The sequence below is a fragment of the Pochonia chlamydosporia genome, chromosome 6 (genome assembly GCF_001653235.2).
Source record: "Pochonia chlamydosporia 170 chromosome 6, whole genome shotgun sequence".
In the NCBI taxonomy this organism is placed as follows: Eukaryota; Fungi; Ascomycota; class Sordariomycetes; order Hypocreales; family Clavicipitaceae; genus Pochonia; species Pochonia chlamydosporia.
This window is the reverse complement of record NC_035795.1, coordinates 1,535,347-1,553,573: the sequence shown is the minus strand read 5'-3', so window position 1 is coordinate 1,553,573 and position 18,227 is coordinate 1,535,347. Positions and strand designations below refer to the sequence as shown.

At 51.2% G+C, this 18,227-nt stretch overlaps 5 protein-coding genes and 1 non-coding gene across 6 annotated transcripts; 3 read left to right on the top strand and 3 right to left on the bottom strand.

Moving 5' to 3' along the window:
• Positions 1-513: 513 nt before the first annotated feature.
• On the top strand, positions 514-2,630 carry VFPPC_09096 (MATE efflux family protein; the record flags this gene model as incomplete). The annotated part of the gene is made up of 4 exons (XM_018287692.1): positions 514-1,234; positions 1,325-2,109; positions 2,163-2,491; positions 2,543-2,630. The coding sequence occupies 4 exons, from the start codon at positions 514-516 to the stop codon at positions 2,628-2,630; spliced, it is 1,923 nt and encodes a 640-aa protein (XP_018140797.1).
• A 385-nt stretch (positions 2,631-3,015) lies between these two features.
• VFPPC_09097 (chromatin remodeling complex subunit (Arp9)) lies at positions 3,016-5,299 on the bottom strand (the record flags this gene model as incomplete). The annotated part of the gene is made up of 3 exons (XM_018287693.1): positions 3,016-3,061; positions 3,112-4,933; positions 5,044-5,299. 3 exons carry the CDS (start codon positions 5,297-5,299, stop codon positions 3,016-3,018), a joined length of 2,124 nt encoding a protein of 707 aa, XP_018140798.1.
• Positions 5,300-7,462: 2,163 nt separating this feature from the next.
• Positions 7,463-10,167, bottom strand: VFPPC_09098 (LAS seventeen-binding protein; the record flags this gene model as incomplete). Its single annotated transcript, XM_018287694.1, has 2 exons — positions 7,463-9,750; positions 9,870-10,167. The coding sequence occupies 2 exons, from the start codon at positions 10,165-10,167 to the stop codon at positions 7,463-7,465; spliced, it is 2,586 nt and encodes an 861-aa protein (XP_018140799.1).
• A 3,266-nt stretch (positions 10,168-13,433) lies between these two features.
• Positions 13,434-13,646, top strand: VFPPC_16440 (hypothetical protein; the record flags this gene model as incomplete). The annotated part of the gene is made up of 1 exon (XM_018294193.1): positions 13,434-13,646. One exon carries the CDS (start codon positions 13,434-13,436, stop codon positions 13,644-13,646), a length of 213 nt encoding a protein of 70 aa, XP_018140800.1.
• Positions 13,647-15,915: 2,269 nt separating this feature from the next.
• On the top strand, positions 15,916-16,010 carry VFPPC_17317. The gene has a single exon. It is a non-coding gene; the product is annotated as a tRNA-Leu (tRNA).
• A 517-nt stretch (positions 16,011-16,527) lies between these two features.
• Positions 16,528-17,595, bottom strand: VFPPC_14536 (hypothetical protein; the record flags this gene model as incomplete). The annotated part of the gene is made up of 1 exon (XM_018292304.1): positions 16,528-17,595. One exon carries the CDS (start codon positions 17,593-17,595, stop codon positions 16,528-16,530), a length of 1,068 nt encoding a protein of 355 aa, XP_018140801.1.
• Positions 17,596-18,227: the final 632 nt, after the last annotated feature.

Here is an 18,227-nt window from a genome sequence, read left to right as displayed (position 1 = left end):
TTCTCCGCATGGAACATTGATTATTTGGATATTCATTGCTACAATCACACGACGACGGTGTGCCGTTCAACGCTCACATCCCTTCCCCGGCATTGTGGGAAGAAAATAGCTACGATTCTGTGCTACTTTCTCTCCCCTTCCGTCCATGTTCTCGTCAACTCGTTGTCCTGGCAGCACCTGAATTCGGCCTGTTGCTTCTGCCGTTGCTGTCTCTGTGGTTTGTGACACCAGCACACCTCTGGAGAGTCATAATCTTGGTCCAGATTGCACCAGCAATCTCATCACAATTGCCATCTCAAATTTTCTCCCTCTCACACCATCTGCTGTCCCTTTTGCATCATCTCATAGAAAACAGAACAGGGTAGCGTCATAATCTGCCCTGAGTCCTTACTAAGAGTTCAATTGGGCAATTAGTTGGGGGAACTGGCTAAAGCAGACTGCGAATTATCAAGACCTTTTTTTTTTTTGTGCTTCAGTCTGCACGGTGCTCACCCACGCCCTTCACCAGTCAAGATGGACCGCGGCAGACCAATCAGTAGCTCACCAGGCCGTCGCGACATGCTATCGTCCTCAGCCCAGCAAAGATTCCTGTCCAGCTCCCCGTTAGCAGAACGCTTTCTCGCAGAAGACATAGCAGCATGTTCCGACGATGACTACGATGAAACCGCTGTGGAAGGCTTCGTGGATGGTGAACATGCCCCGCACAACATGTATCGTCGTCCCAGCGGCGTTGCATACGGCGGCACGAGGCCAGTCTTCAACGCACAACCACTAGAGGAGCCCATCTTGACGCCATTGGAGAGGAAACAGTCCCGCAATGCGGAGAGAAGCCTGCTGCGAGATAACCATGTGCTGCCGCCAAAGCATGGAGACCAGAAACAGAAGCCGTCTTTTGCACGTCGTCTGTACAAACGACTCTTTAGTACGAGGATCCCCCGGGAGGGCACCGACGAAGAATCACCCGGCTATCGACCTACGGAAACTTCACCCCTCTTGAATGGACGAGGGGAGGGCTCTGATGTGGGATCTGCATCAGGCGATGATCAATTAGACCAGCAGTGGGAGGAGGCGATTGCCTCTGGACGTCTTCAAACAACGTGGCAGAGGGAAACGAAGACCATTGCGGCGTATTCCTGGCCGCTCATTATTACCTTTCTCTTGCAGTATTCTATCAATGTGGCTAGTATCTTTGCTGTCGGTAGAATTGGCAAGATTGAGCTGGGTGCCGTGTCATGTAAGTCTACCCTCCGTCTCATCCAGAACAAGATATCTACACAGCACAGCGACTTCTGAAACACCAACTAATGCACACACCGACTTATAGTGGCCAACATGTCCCAAGCAATTACTTGTCTTGCACCATTCCAAGGCCTAGCAACCAGTCTAGACACCCTCTGCGCCCAGGCATACGGCTCCGGACACAAGCACCTCGTCGGACTGCAATGCCAACGCATGGCCTGCTTCCTCCTCTTCCTGTCACTCCCCGTCGTTGTACTCTGGTTATTCGCCGGCCACCTCCTCGTCTACGTCGTCCCAGACGCAGAAACAGCCCGTCTGGCAGCGCTATATCTCAAAGTTATGATTGCCAGCATCCCCGGCGTCATCTTCTTCGAAGTCGGCAAACGCTTCACCCAGGCGCAGGGCCTCTTCCGCGCAACCACCTACGTCCTCCTCATTGCGGCACCCATCAACATCTTCATCAACTGGCTTCTCGTGTGGCATCTTGGCCTGGGGTTCGTCGGCGCGCCTATTGCCGTCGCCATCACGGAGAGCTTACTGCCGATATTGCTCATTTTGTATGTCGTTTTTGTGGACGGCAGACAGTGCTGGGGTGGGTTCAGCAAGCGCATCTTTGCAAACTGGTGGATCATGATCAAGCTTGCCCTCCCGGGAATGATCATGGTGGAAGCCGAATGGCTGGCCTTTGAGATTATGACTCTCCTCGCTGGCCAGTTTGGCACCGAGTACCTCGCTGCGCAGAGCGTGCTCGTCACTCTATCCAGTATCTCCTACCAGATTCCGTTTCCAATGTCCATCGCCGCATCTACAAGAGTGGCAAACCTCATGGGCGCAGGACTCGTCGAAGCCGCCAAAATCGCTGGCAAAGTGGTATGTCATCAACCCTTCACTCTTCCATGCACACCATTTCTAACTCATCCCAGACCGTTGTATTAGCCTGCATCCTCGGCGTCCTCAACGTCACCATCTTCTCTAGTCTCCGATTCCACCTCCCCATCCTCTTCACCAACGACCCCGATGTCATCAAAGCGGTTGCACGGGTACTGCCCCTCGTAGCCGTCATGCAGCTCTTTGACGGTCTTGGCGCCGGAGCCCACGGCCTCCTCCGCGGTATTGGCAAGCAATCAATCGGTGGGCCTGCGAATCTCATATCCTACTATGTGATTTCGCTGCCCATCTCGCTGGCCCTCGCCTTTGGATTGGACTGGAAGCTGGAGGGTCTGTGGGTGGGCGTGACGGTCGGTTTGATAGTGTGAGTACCTGCGTCCCTACTGATATGTATTGTTCATGCTAACGAATATAGCGTATCCATCATTGAGTACACATACCTCCTCAAAACGGACTGGCACCAAGCTGCCCTTGAGGCGGAGGCTCGCAACGCAGCCGGTTAGACGTGTATTGCATCTACGTGTTTTTTATTCGAATTTTACATGGTTTTGTAATATACCCTCTCATCTCAGTTCGGGCATATAGGTTACAAGGTAGTTGTGTTCGAATTCATAGTAAGTCGTTTGCTCGGCGATGCTGCATACCAGGATAGTAATGAATCGAAACATCGTACATCTCAGTTTGCATCATGTCATTACACACACCCACAAAAGAGCTTTTCAAAAACATGAATATAACCTGAGTATCATACATGTCTGACCACACCCGCATCTCGCTTTCCAAGCTCCGCTTGAGATCGAGCCCCTTTTACCTTCTTCAAAAAAGTTTCAAAAACACTCCTATTCCGTGGAAATCAAAAACTCCAATACCAGTTCCCTCTTGTGACACCTAGCTCAGCATAGAGTGTGTTCGGATACCCTTAGGACCGAGCTCGCTGTGAAAAGTCAGTAAACATGTCCATGTGGTAGGAGGGGGGGAACATACTTGTAGTCTACTCTGCTGAGACTCATTAGTCGCTGGGCCTCGATGCTCTGCGCATCCATGTTAGAATGCAGACTAAATGCAATTCGGGCAGCGACCTGTGCGCCCAGGAACATGGCCTCCTCGAAACCATTCTTGGTCCATTCGCTCAGGTATCCCGGGAGATTAGCCGTCTTGATACTCGTGGGCGTTTGGCTGTGGAAGTGATGGCCCGCTGGGCCGGCGGCGTCAGAGCCAGCAGCAGGGGTAGCTGCTGCGCCGGTACCGCCTGCGGCTCCCACGCCGAGGGTGCTGGCTGTTGTGGCAGCTTGGAGAAGGGGGTTCACGCCGCTGGTGGAGAGCTGGTGAGGCACGCCGGTGAAGGAGCCGGTGGGGGTTTGGGATCCCGTGCCAGAAGGGGTGGCCATGTTGGAGGGCAGTTCTGAGGTGAACATTGTGGCGGTAGACGGGGAGATGAGATGCCGCGCGTTGAGGGTCTGGAGGATGTTCTCCTTGAGGCCGCGGAGGCGGGAGCCGTTGCCGACGAAGACGAGGTTGTCCCAGCATTGGGGGCGCATGTACATGTCGTCGATGCCCTGGATGGTGCGGTAGATGGCGGTGACGATGCGGTCGATTTCGTAGCGGTCTGCAAAGGTGAATCGCTCCAGGCCGATTTCGATGTCCCGACGGACGCGCTTGGGTCTGTACTCTGGGGTGTCGGGTATGGTGCTTTCTGGCTTGGCGGCTTCGGGCTTGAGTTCTTCGGTTGCTGGGACGGGTGCTGGTGCGGATGGAGCGCTGTCGCTGGGAGGTTCTGCTGGTTTTTCCTCGGGTTTGGCGGTCGTCTCTTCGGTGTTGGATGCGGGAGCAGTTCCGTCTACGGGAGCTGAAGTAGATTCGCCCTCCTTGGGAGGCTGTTGCTGCTCTGAGGCGGGCTTCTCAGCTGTCGTCTCTGTTGTGCCGTTTGTGCCTTTCTCCTTTGGCTCCGGTGGGACCAGTTCCTGGATGATCTCTTCGTAGAAAAAAGTGTTTAGTTTTCTCTTGGAATTAGGGAGACGAGCGGGTTTCGCTGGGGCGGCATCGGCATCTTGAACCTTTGGTTTACGGCCGGGTTTGCCCTTTTCCCTCTCCTTTTCCTTCTTAGCGAGGAACTCCTTGGTCTGGCCACTGGTAACAATGGCAGCAACATCTAGTACGCCATCTTCGTCACCACCGTTGTTGTTAGAATCTCCATTTTCACCGTTCTCGTCAGCACCAGTATCTGAAGGCTTGGGAGGCTCAGCAGGCTTGCTTGCATCCGTGGGTGGTGCAGCAGCAGTTGGAGGAGCAGCGCTTGGGGGAGCACCAGCTGGCGCATTATCCTTGGGCAGCTCAACGAGTTTCTGCTCATTACCGGCATAGGGGAGAACCTCGCAAATGGTGCTCTTCTTCAACTGCTCGGCCATGTCGTGGTTGAAGTTCTTGCCCTCCAACAATTTCAGCAATCGTTGTGTGAAGACTTCGCCTCCGCTTATGGGACTGTCGGTGCCTGATGACCCTAAATCAATGTGGTTCACAACTCGTCCGTCGTGAATTGCCGTCACATCGACCTTTTCGAAGCCGATATCAATGACGGTCATGTTGGGCCATTTGAGGCCGTATTGCGTCGCGATACCACTGTGGATCATGCAAAGAGCAGGCGTCCGGGTCTTCTCAAAGATGTACTGGGCGATCGCTTCGCAGTCAGGTCTTGTCCACTGGGGAGATGCCATCAGCATGATGGGCGTGTTGTGGTAGGTCGTGGTGAGCAAGCTGTGGACATGGTCGAGGAAGGCTAGGAAGGCATCCATTTGGACGATGCGGCCGCCTGATGTTGAGCATGTTAGCTTTCTCTCCGATGCTACATCTCTCCCGAGGGAATACTTTATTGCAGCTCAGCCGCAATTGATGTTTGAAAGGGCTACAATTCCAGCATACCTTGAATCGGATATGTAGCACCCTTGTCTTCGTCTACATCCTCCACCCACTCCTCTTGCTCGACACCATTGACGACCTTTGTGCGCTTAAAGGTATAATACGGCCGCCATTCATCGCCATCTTTGAACATTCTCGTGGGAACACGGTGCATAGGAGGCGTCAGCTCGGTGCAGCCCAGTTGCGCCATGGTTGTCTTGCTGCCAGGGCAGATGATCAGGATCTGCTCCTCGCGCCATTTGGCCTGTGAACTCGACATGATGGGCAACGAAACTCCCCTCCGATTCCGCGGAGTCGCGTGCCGTCTTCGTGTAGGGGAGAATTGGTTGTCGTGGACGTTGTGCCGGGTGTAGGTCGAGATGCGTGGCCGTATGCGCGAAGGTTGTCGCGAAATGCTGCAATGCAATTGCCTGAGTGCAGCTTGTTGGCGACGAGGCTTGGGGTCTCTGCGCGACTGGAGCAGCCTTGTGGCGGTCAAGTTGGATATGTGGCTGGTGATGTGGCTGTGCTGACTCACCTGAGATATAAGTGCTTTTCTTGTCCAATATTGTCCGGCCGATGTCAACGAATGAAAATACAATCTTGAATTATTAGGGGTTTATTAACACTTTATTAATCCTGAAGAGCTGAGAATTTTATGCATGCAGTGCGTGGTTGGCACATGATGGCCAGATAGTACTAACTGGGAGCATCAGACACCCTCATCACATATCAAGATAAAAGTCGTGCAAACAACATGTTTTTTTTTGCGCTTAACGAAACAATGCTACATATTCCAATCTTTCTCATTTAGCAATTCCAGCGTATGCAGCTTCGATCCTGAAACACCTATGCCCAAACCCCCCAATCTCATCCAGTCTCTTTGGCCAAATATACCCCTTCTCATCAAAAGGCAGACGTGCAAGTTAGCACAGCCAAATACACACAACCTACACATCCTAAACGAACATTGAACCACCTCACACCACAAAGCTAACAACGAACTTTCAAACAATTTGTCCTAGCCTGCATATCCTTAACACACCCTCCCCTCCCATCATCCGTAAACCAAGGACGACCCGTGCAGTCCCGCCTATCATAAAACTCAACAACAATCCCATTCGTTCTAAGCAGCTGAATACCCCCAATTGGAGGCGACGTGGGCAAGTCGTTCGGTCCACAGCGTAGATTGAGGTCGTAAACAGGTATACCGCCGCACCATTCATTTCGGTAGTATTTCACGTCGACGGCGGAAGTAACGGCCGCGAGGCCAAGCAAAAAGGAGTGCTTCATGATGTGTTAAGATTGTGTTTTGTAAAGTGTGTGAGTTGAGTCTGATATCAAACTGCAGGATAAGATCGTTTGTCTTTTATAGTATTTCTGATCCTAGTTTCAGTATTCCAAAAGTCCCTTGAGTTGTCATATGAGCCAACTTATCTGCACGTTACATTGCAATGCCAAGTCTTTTTGCTAGAATACGCAATACGAAGGCGGACTGTGTTAATTAACCGCTCATCGGGGGCAGTCCAGAACGCCTTTGCAAAAATAACATGGCCGGTCGCCCAATCGTATAGATTTCGAGGCGGTCCGGTGAATGCGGTGAAAATAAGCTTAACAGACTGCGTATAAGCGTCAGCCCTTGTTGGTGGATCGTCTTGCAGGGTAAGACGGTGTGAATTATTCCGGCCAGCGACAATGCAATAACACGGGCAGGTGATTGCGATTGCGGGCTTGGAAGTGATAAATATAGAAATATATCTTGGTTCGTTTGGAATGAGTTGGGCATGCTGGGGAGGATGGTGTCAACAATGAGGACGAATACCTCACGTAAGGACAAAAAGTCATCAAGTGGTACATGGCACATTGTAAAAGTCAGCCAGCAAGTCAGGCTGTCACAAGCAGTTCCTCAAATACCGCCATTCATTATTAGGGAAATGCCACTGTAAATCTCAGTTTAAAACACTTGGCTAAACTCCCCATACCAAACTCCATTCACTTCCCCTCAAGTGACCTGACATGTCGCTCATTCATTTCACTCCCAAATCCCCAATAGCACATGAATACCCGAATGCTTAAAACCCCTCAAAAGGTGCCACGAAGCGCAACCCAAAACCCATTAGGTGCCCTGTGTGCAGTCTGACGCCTAGCAGAAGTGATCCAAACGCCTTGTCCCAAGCTGCAATAGCGGAGCGGGACTTAGGTATGATTAGTCAAGCCCATACCCGTAAATAATTTACACTTTACTCCCAACAAAAGAAAATATGTATCAATATGAAGAGGACCTCATTTACTTTTGAACAGGTCTCGCCAAACAGCTCGCCAAACATTACCGATAGATATCGTGAATTAAAAATCTCATGTCTTCTCAACCATAACTTCCGGCGAAATATCGGAATAGTGATGCGTCATAACTTCATTGTCTTCTCTATCTCGCTCTTCGGTTCTAAGCGGATGTAATCGTCGTTTGAGATGGCCGCTCGAGCGGATTGCTGGTCGCCTGCTTCTTCTCATGCGCTTCCGCTTCCAACCCCGCCTCTCGGGCAGCCTTCTTTGGAGTGTCTTCTTCGGTTGAATACTCGGCCACTGACAATGGGCGTTCGGAGGTAGGAGTGGTCAAGGATGAACGGTCGAGACTCCAACGGTCTTCTGTCATACCAGTGTAGATGGAAGAGGTGTGCTTCTTGCTCGTAGTAGAGTCTGAGTTGTCAACAGGAGTTTTGATGGACTCATCATCCTCCGTCACTCGCTCCTCAGCCGAAGCAAAGTCCGATTCTGGTGCGTCAGGCTTGGAGGTTAAGTCCTCAACGTCTGTATCATCAGGCAGCGGAATGTCTTCTGGGTAGATGGCCTGGACTTGTTCGGATTCCCTCGACCCTGTTTCCGCTTCCACCTCGCCGCTCTTTGCAAGGCTCTCCATCGAGTCATCCAGTGGCAGAGCACCTGGCATAATGACCGCATCGATGGAAGGTGTCACTTGAACGCCTTCATCTACTTGAGCTTCTTCTGCGGATTGCCCAGCTACCTCCGTGTTCACCTTCAAGTCGACATTGTCCACACTCTTGCTTTGAATTTGACTAAGATCAGCAGACTTGCTTGTCTCAATTCTTTCCGAATTTCGTTGGACATGACCATCCTGTGGACCGTCTTCATCAGCGCGTAGGTCCGCTTCGCTAAACGCCTGGCGCAGGGGGCTCAAGACCGCGGACGCCTCAGCACCCAGATCGCTTCGCATGGATCTCGAGTTTCTCGCTGGGCTCCTTGTAGGGAGTGGGGGCGGGAGTCGCTTGGGAATATTAACCACGTTGCCTTTTGCCTGAATCATTCGTGAGGCGACTGCCGTCGTCCGAGTAGGTTGGACCTGGGCCACCTCGAACACAACTGGCTCTTCGTCAGAGTCATCCAAGTCATCCTCATCGTCAGCATCGTTGGTGTCATATTCGGCCTCGTCTTCCTCCTCCTCCTCCTTGGCTGGAGCTTTAGTTGACACGTCGACTTCTGTGCTTTGGCGGGATGATTGCATAGAAGCCCGAAGTTTGTTCCTGGGAGGAATGGCAGGCTCTTCCTCGGGAAGGACCAAATCAATGGAGTGCTGCTGGCTGAGATGTCTCAGAGGCGAGAAATCAACGGTGGTGTAGTCGACTTCTTCGTCCTCTTTCGCCTCCGGTATGCGGTCAATGGAGGTCCTTTCGTGGCCATCCTCACTCTGGCCTGGACTAGGTGTTGTTTCTGCTGTACCACCACCAGTTTGTGTCCCTGCATCCGTCATCTGACTTTTTACAGTGCGCGAAGACATCACACTGGCTCGGTTGCTTTTGCTAACAAAAGTATCCACACTTTGGCGTCCAAACTTGGAGAGCGTCGGGCTCCGAGGGTTGGAATTGATTTCAAATTGGCTACTTGCTGGTCGCAATCGAGAGCCGGCTTCCCGAATCTCGAGGCCGGCCATTTCCAACGCAAGGACACCAAATGGGTCAGGATCATCAGGTTTGGGGATTCCAAAAGCAGGACGCGGAGAGGCCGGGGTAGACTTTGGTGTAGCAATGACAGCGTCGCTGGGGGCGCACTCGATGGCGGTCTGCTCAATGATGAGTTTGTCGTAGTCTGTTCGACCTTCAGCCATCTTGATAACTTCGAATAGCGGTCTAGTCTCCTCAACATGTCGCGCCACATTGCCGGCCAGAATATCCATTTGCGTTACATCGACGCCGTAGAAGCGTTCGTTTTCGTTGGCTCGTTCGGTAAGAATGCAGCCCTGCAGATTGACAGCTTGGTATTGACCCCGGGCCTTCATATAGGCTAAAACGGTATTGTCGAGATCCTTCCAGGTGAGTTTGACATCGTCGGCATCCACGGGAACGGATGGCCCATTGTTCATAGCGATATCCTCCCCGAGGGTTACTCGGGGTCGGGTGATTGACTCCAGAGCAGAAAGGTTTGTGACAACGAGAACACAGTCGTAGACGTCGACACCGATTATGAAGCTGAGGGTCGGGGTATGGAGCATGATACCAGAGGGCGGCGACCACGTTCCGTCCGACTTTCTAGCAATAAGAATGCCGGAGCCGCCGGATCCAGTCATCCAGAGCCCGCTCCGCATACATGTGAAGACTGCGATGCCAGCGGCATTTTGTATTATACGCTTGGGTATCTTTTTAGTGATTGTGACGGGAGTTTGATCGTCAGAAGTTGGTGTTGGATTGTCACCATCTACTGGAGCAAGGTATCCATCGGCTATTATGAAACGTCAGCGGGTTGGAACAAAGCAAATCGCATTGCGCTCGGGGAGTAGGTTGTTCAGATGCGAAACAACAAAATCAATCGTAAAAAGAAACTGTCTGGATCGGGCGTACAGCAAAATGACTTTAGAATGCGTGCTGCCTTGACGCATTCCATGTCGAGTGTTGAGGGCCAGAAGGCCTCCCGCTGAACCCGGCCATTATTGGCAGCAGCAACATTGATGCGGGCTAATTGCTTGCTTGTCGAGGAGTTATTATTATTGGAATTGTTGTTGCGGCCGGCCCAGCCGAATAATCCGCTTGGTTTTTGAGCTGCGGCAGCGGAAGCAGCAACAGAGTTGGAGTTGGAGTTGGAGTTGGAATTGGAATTTCGCTTGTCCCACGAGGGCAGAAAGGCTGACACGCGCTGCATGGCGGGCAATGGCGACAAAGCGCCTCTCTGTCGTCGTCGCCGTCGTCGCTCAGGCGATGACACGACAGAGAGGAAGAATTTGATGGTCTAGTCGAAAGGGAGGCCCGGCAAAGCAGCCTGGTGTGCAGAATTGCTGCCCAAGTCGACGATGGGCGAAGTCGATGGTGACGGAGGAGGAGAGACGATTGATGTTGGTCGATCCAGCCAGGCCGGCTGGCGACTAGTAATTAACCAAGCGAAACCTAAAGTATCCTTTGATACGGAGAATGATGAATGGATGCTGCCGAGCCACTCATTGGGTCAAGTTTTGGGTTATTTTTTCGACCTGGCGGGCTCTAGGCCGGACATGGCGCTGGAAATGGATGATCTTGAGGGGTGTGAGGGTTGGAGGGTTGGAGGGTGCTAGAAGGGGGTGTGCTGGTGGGACTGGAACACCACAATGAACCAGGCTTTGACTTGACGGCACACGCGGCCAGGGGGGTTGGTCAAAGCCACTTTTCACTCTCCCTCACCAGAACTCTTCGACTTGACAGTTGGACAGTTGGTGGTTTCTGGTATCATTGATCGTTTGTGGGCCGTTTAGTGGGCAAATGTTCTAAGTTTGAACACTGGCAGGGACTTGGCAGGTTTACTGCCCGGCCTGGGACGGAGTACAGCCACAACATCAGTGGATGTCAACGGCTGGGGTCTGATCCATGCCTGGTCCTTCTTTCACCTCTCAGTTAACAAGTATATGTAAAGTAGTGAACGTTGTTATTTCCGGGATCATGCCATGGACACTACGGGATCTGACTAGAGCAAACCGGGAGGCGACCAAGTTTTTTGCATCATTTATTTTGTGCATACATGCAGTGCTTTGTTGCCCTGCCCTGCCGGCAGCACAAGGTATGAGCAATTCGTAGACATGGACAGCAATGTGCCACCCCCCGGCCGTGACGTCTCAAAGTCGTGCAATCTTCCAAGGTTGTTGCCATCCAGTCAAGTACCTAGGTATCTTTCGGCCAAAGTGCAGCCATAAGGGCAGCCGGCATGCGGCCATCGGTCTCTCAAGCCGGTTTTCAATGGTCAGGCCAGGGCTGCAAGTCGATACTTTTTGCACCAGACCAGACCAGATCTGACTCTTGACACACAACTAAACATCGAAGTCTGGTTTGGGCGAGGCAGGGGAGGTTTTGGGGGGTGCCACAGGTGACGTTGACACGAGTGATAGCCCCGAAGCGCGATCATGGATCAATCATGGATCAATCAAACTGATCTGTGCAGGGGTCAGGTCAACATTGGAGTCAGGTTTGATGTGCCCCGGTGCTGTGCTGGGCTGGGCTGTTGGCTGGGTCAAATGGTGGGTACTAGACCCATTGGGTGCAAAACCACATGCATAGTGGGGCTACTGGTGGGCACTGCACGGGGCGCTGTCTGCGTCGAGTGCCAAATACCGGCACCAGACTGCCAGACTCCGTGCCCGGGAGCCTGAAAAGCACCCAGACTGCGAACCGAGGTGCTTGCGGGGACACGGCAATGGCAACCACGACCCAGAACAGGCTCTGTTTGACCAAACTTGGCCGTGCACTGGAACTACCAGTTGACCGAGAGCTCGTCTGGCAGCACCAGGCACTGGCCACGCCTTCCTCCATGACCTTTCGTTTGGTCCGTGACGAACATGATGCCAGAAGCTTGCCTTCTTCAAACATTTGCCAACAATCATCTCTGTCAGGGGTGGTTTTACAACACACCAGACACCAGACTCCCCCAATTCGGGAAACGATACCAAGTTCCGTACGCCCCTCATGTATTGAATAACATCATGAGGTATTTCTGTTTGATTAATGCTGGGCTGCCCGGCGTACTGCACTCTATAAAATACTACTTCGTGCTTCCATCGACTGTTGCACGTCGCACTTCGTGGCTCCATTCATTTCAAATGACAGGATCCCGTGGACACCTGCCCCTGCCACACACAAAGCCTTGACAGATGGGGTCAATTGGAGCATTGGTGGTCAAGGTCAAGCTGCTTGGTTCCCTGATGCACAGCTCACATAATCGTCGCTCCTGTGCAGTGCGGCGTTGAGCACGCAAGACTCCATGCATCGACGGACGGACCGCACCAGGCACGAGGTACAGTACATAAAAACGACTAAGAGAGAGTAATATTAGCTGGCTGCACAGTACAACGCATCAATGCTAACATCTGGCACGATGGTGTTGGGTTACAGCTCGCCGGCAATGAGGCTGCAAGAGGGCAAAACGAATAACGAAAACGTTTCCCGAGAGCGGCGAAATTCAGCGATGCCTTGTGCTGGGTATTGTTCTCTCTATTGCAGACATGAAATTAGAGACATGGCGGCTCTCCGCGTCTCACCCAGCTTCAAACACACCCAACCATCACGTCCCGAAGGCGTCTGCCGATCGCCCACCGCCCTTGTGCATACATACGGGAACGAAGAGCACAGGGCACCATGCATTTTGTCAAGATTACCGTACCGCTACCGGCTGTGATGCACGAACTGTCCGCCTAATGTGATGGATGCATGTTGTGCACAGTGGACTCTGCCGGCCATCGCTGCCTGGGCTCGTCATGCTCCTCCCGCCAATACAAAGACAACCGTCAAGAAGGATTGATAATCGGCACCACAAAAAAGTACGAAGAGGGTGAAATGAATACCACTGTAATCATCCTTTTCTCTCATACCATCACGAGACTCGACAACTCACGCGAAATGAGTTGTATTCTCTCCAAGGTTTGCTCTTCTTGTTCACCAAGAATGGTATCGCAGCCTTGCACGTTTGGGTGTTTGTACCGGATTGCAAAGGTTATTACGACACTTATTGGGCCAAGCGTGGCTTGTGAGGCCCAATTGTTCGCTTCAAATCCCACTGCTCAAGAGTTGGCCTGTGTCTAGCCTTTGGAATGCTTTCATTTGTTTGGCTTCACGCCCTTACGCCAAAATGTTAGACAATGTGACAAGAAAACACACGTCCAGTCTTGCTACCCCTGAACTAACGACACGCATGTAACCCCAATTGCAGAGCGACTCGCGGCAGGTATTTGAAGTGCATACTCTAGTCAAGACAAAGCAGGACATGGAGGGTCTTTGGAGTCTTCTTCGTTTTTTTTTTTTGCTTTCCCTGCCCCTCCATGAGAAACTGTTGCTTTTTAGGTCAGCATCGTGTTTGCTTTTTGTATTGCGAGAAAGACGCGATGAAGCTGGTCTACCCACTTGGCTCCGGCACCATCATCTTGCCTCTGCAGCCACCAACCAGGAAATTGCATGCCTGGTGAAGTATGGATAGCAAATTGCGACCCATTGACAGGTCTGGACCCAAACCGAGAGGCGACACTATTCTGGGACATGGTCTCTTCAACCAGCTGGCTTCGGAATACATTGATAACTCTTCTGTCCGGAATCTTGATCACGAATACCCTCCGAGACAGAACGACGATTGAAGCTCGAATAAAAAACAGCTGTCATATTCCTGATTGATATGGTACAGCATGGCTGATTGCTCACGCACCATAACAAAAGCTTTGATTCTTCTTCATAAGCCGTGTTATCAGGAGTACTAACTGAGATTCATCAATGCAGAGTAGCTGGTTGACATTCGCGATACATGTGATTGGCAATCACGCTGCCGGCGTTTTATCGACCTTTCACACACCACCAGTATCATCATCTGCTCTTCAACGTTTCCGAGTCATTGCCTTTGGTGCACACACCTGTTGCGAAGTCACTGCGGCCGAACGCACATCCTGTTCAGGCATGCTGCTATATGAAAGCAATAATCCCATCACTTGATTGATTCAAACTTGAACTTTGTGTAGGTCCACGTCCATGGGCTATTATTATCTTAACCAGCGTTAGTGTCGAACTTTTGGTGATGAAACAGATTCAATGCTTAAGGTCTATAGGAAGTCACATTTGAGTTCGAGGTACCTGCGAACGTCCAAATTCTGGGCACATGATTCTTGACGTGCAGCGTCAGGTTTACTTTGGCATCTGCCTTACCTGCATCTTTACCATACGACATAGGAAGAACATGTTTTCTTTGTTAGGTCCATACTTCCATACCCCAATGAACTGTCCATTGGTTCAAACCTCTCATCCTTGGAGTGGCCGTGCACCCGCCATCACATATCATAGGCTTTAGAAAATGTTTTACAAAGCAAATGTTTGTGCAGAAAGGGTTGCAAGATGGCTTCCCCTGGCGTCACGGCATGATGTACATTGCCCGCCGTTCCCCGTAGAGTCAGTTTAGCTCCGGCGCCACCCTCTTCGGCCGCTCAAGCCAAGGAATTGTGTAGAACCCCTGACCTTGAAGAGCAGCCACGAGCACATTCATGCCGTCTTGCGCACCTTGGATGATCATGTAAGTTACAAATTGTGCCGAGATTAGAGCCATTGACGTTGGATAGGTTAGCCTCTAGGAACGCCGTACTATCAAGCTCCCAAGAGTCAACCCAAACATTGTTTTTGCAACGGATGGCGGCGAAGGGCTGTACACAAGCAAAAATGATGCTTCGATGCAATTACGCTAAGACGAAAGTGCATCTGGTCTGGTAATAGTTGCGATGCGCAAACTAGGGGTCTTTCATCAAGCTGTCTTGGCTGTTTCCAACGTTTCATCATATGGAGCACTCGTTGCTAACAGCTAAATTACGATAGCTCAGCAATAAACTGAGTGGGAAAGCTTCCTACTCAAACTAAGGCAAATGAAGAGAGCAGCAGGGCAGATTAAAGTTTTTTAGCCTGCTTTCAAGAGCAGTGGGCAATAAACCAGGCCCGCATCTCATCTAATCTCATCTCATTCATGGGAAACCCTGTCTGGCTGGCTGGACCATCGAAAGAGGTATAGCAATGGCAGATCAGGGTTTGGCGCGTGATGAAAATAATTTGCAAACCAAATGAGAGAAGAGCAATATTCGTAAAGGTCCTTTGGGATGGCTGATGCCGAAAAGTCCTGATATGGAGGTCAGAACTCTGCGCCTCCGTATGGCAAGAATGCATCCAACCAGGATTGTATTTAATATCGCGCTGGGACATGGAGGGATTAACAGAATCTGGAGTGTTTTGTTTGCGCACACCAGCCCATCGGAAGCAACGACTATTCCGTCCCCCTTCCCATCGTTTTAATTGAGGCGCTGGTCCGAGATGGCCATACTCCGTACACGGGGTAAAATCGAAAGATGCATCTACCCTTGCATCTGCAAGACCCCTGGTCCTGGAAGATGAGGCCTAGGCCAGGATTTCCCGACTTTGGGGCACTCGGCAATATGGACGGACCTGACAGTTAGTCGCCGATCGGCGCCGGTGGCTCGCGTTTAGATTCGATGTGGCCCCTTTACCTGGATCAACATTGAGGCGAAAAGTATTCTCTCCAGTCAGTGGGTGTTTAGGGAGACTGCGCGTCGCCTATGGTCCTCTTGAGTCCTGACTGCAATCAATTGATCTTTTTGTCACTTACACCCAGGTGTCTGCCGGGTTCGGGCTGATTTGCAGTTGACACAGGGTGTTGTTCAGTGGGCCCCACTGGACAACACCACCGAGACCTTGTCGCTTAGATGTCCTCGCAACATGCCAGCTGAACTAGGAATAGAAAGGGCCACACCACCTGATTACCCAAGAGGGTATATCAGCAGTGCAATTGGGTTTCGCATTTCAGTTTCCCTCCACGTCAACAGGCCCAAAAGGCCGTCAAAGCAGGTCCAATTTTTGGAAGGTCTTTATAACGCAAATATTGGGAAAATTTGACGATACCAAGATGGCCGAGTGGTTAAGGCGATGGTTTTAAGTACCTTTCTTAAACCACCATTATCGAGAGATTCCTGGGTTCGAACCCCAGTCTTGGTAATTCTTTTTTTGACTTTTTTGTGTATTGAGAAAGAGTATTTTTGTTGATTTTTGTTGCAATATGTTTAAATTTGATTGGCGGGCAGTTCTTTTTTGTTAATTTTATTGCTTCGGAGAGTGGCTGGCGAGTCTCTGGGTTTGGATCTTGAGAGTCTGCGTGCAACATTGGGATGTTACTGAATTGACTTACAACCCGTTTACAGGACTTTGAAATGTGAGCTGGTTGGGAAATTAATAAAATCCTGCGTCTTTGTTCGCCTTGACGATGAGATTCTGTCGTATTGGGGGTGCAACAGACTCATCAACACCAACTGTTCGCCAAGTCACCATCAACGTCAACTTCATCGAGATTTAACACTTCTCCTTAAAAAGCCCTACTTTTTCAAACTAACATATATACAGGCACGCTGACATCAAAGTATTCACCATAATAAGCGGTATACTCAGGGTACTATTTATCACCAACACCAACCACTCACCCCATCTCCATCTCCAACCACATCTACAACCTCACCGGCTACAAACTCGCCCTCCCCTTCTCCCTCCCCTCCTGCAACTCCAAATCCACCCACTCAAACATCCCCCATCCCCCCCTCTCCCTCCCCTCATATCTCACAACAGCATCATACCCGCCCACGAACCCCCTCCCCGCCCCATCCCTCAACTCCGTCCTCACCCTCCCCAATATCTCAAGCACCACCGTCCCCTCCACCACCACGCTAGCCCTAAACTCTCTCGGCATCCTCGTCCTCCTGCCCATTGAATCCGTCACCACTCCTCCGTCCGTCACCTCGACACTCAACTCCGTCGTATACGCCGCCATGACCTTTCCATCCGGCACTGTCCGCACGTACACAAACTTCCGGGGCGGCACGAACGCGTTGCGCATCTCCCCCCACAGAATTTGTCTGTCGTCAACCTCCACGACGTGGTAGATGAAGTAGTCCGTCGACCTGGCTACCTTGGCGTGTATCCCCAACGGTAGACCGGGAGCGGGCTTGCAGCGTGCGTATTCGATACATCCTGATATGGGGATTACTTCTCCTGATATAGTGGCCGTTCCGGATATGGGCAGGCTAAAGTGTTCGTAGAAAGAGGTGGCTATGAACCACACTGCCTGGGGCGTGATGTCGACCTCGAGCTTGTACGCCCATTGTTTGAAGGATCCCGTGATAGTTGCCTTGTGTGAGGGCGTAAACTCCATGGTGAATTCGTCCCCCCAGCGTAGTGGTGTCCCTGAGTCGGGGAACGAGCACTCTGTACTGGAATTGTAGCCGCGCACAAAGTGGTGGTGTTTGGCGGCCGTGCTGGTCATCAAAGTGGTGAGGTGTTCTGGATTTTGGACAACCGCCTTGGGTCCGTCTGCGAATTCGGCGTGGTTGAAGATGGAGAGGTCAACTAGGTTTACTAGTATCACTACATTGAGGTACTGATACGGTTGGGGGAGATGCGGGATGTAGATGCCGTAGTGAGTCCATCCCCATGGTCCGCCAGGGGCGTGGAGAGAAGGACGGATGATGTCCCATGCTTGGAAGGGCTGGGCTGTCCTGGCGGTTGCGTCGTTTGGACCGAGTGCTTTTGCCATTTTGGAGGTTTCTTGTTGGTGTGAGCTGTGGTGAGCTCTTACACGGATGATGAATGGGAATGGTTTATGTTTAAATGGTGGATAGGATGGCCCACTTCTTGCCGAGGTAGCTTGGTGTGAGATGGATGGGAGGTTGCTGACATGCTGGGATGTGGTGGTCACAGTCAGCACTCGGGTGAGGTGAGAGGGTGATGATTGGATTTGATGGGATGCGGATTGATGATGTGAACTTTCCGAGTGAGAATCTCTTTCCGAGGTTTTGGTGCTGGATGTGTTTGGTGTAGATATGATATTTTGTGCATGTGCAAGTCTACGTTCTTTGGCTGCATATTGTAATGAGACCTCGTGTGCTTACAATGTGAGTAGTAGATTGCAATTTTCATGTGAGAAAAGATTTGTGTCAAGTTGAGGTGGGTTTACATGTCACGACGCTTTGAATAGCTTTGGTGAAGCTGTCAATGTACGCTGGACTATTTACTAACTGACGTGACTGCCATGCGACCTATACTGAATAGTAGGTCAATATCTCTATAAGACGATTGATAACCTCTGCGTCTAATAGAATCACTCAAGTCACCACGCTAACAAGACAGGTTAATATCCCACCATTCCCCAACACCGCAAGCACACAT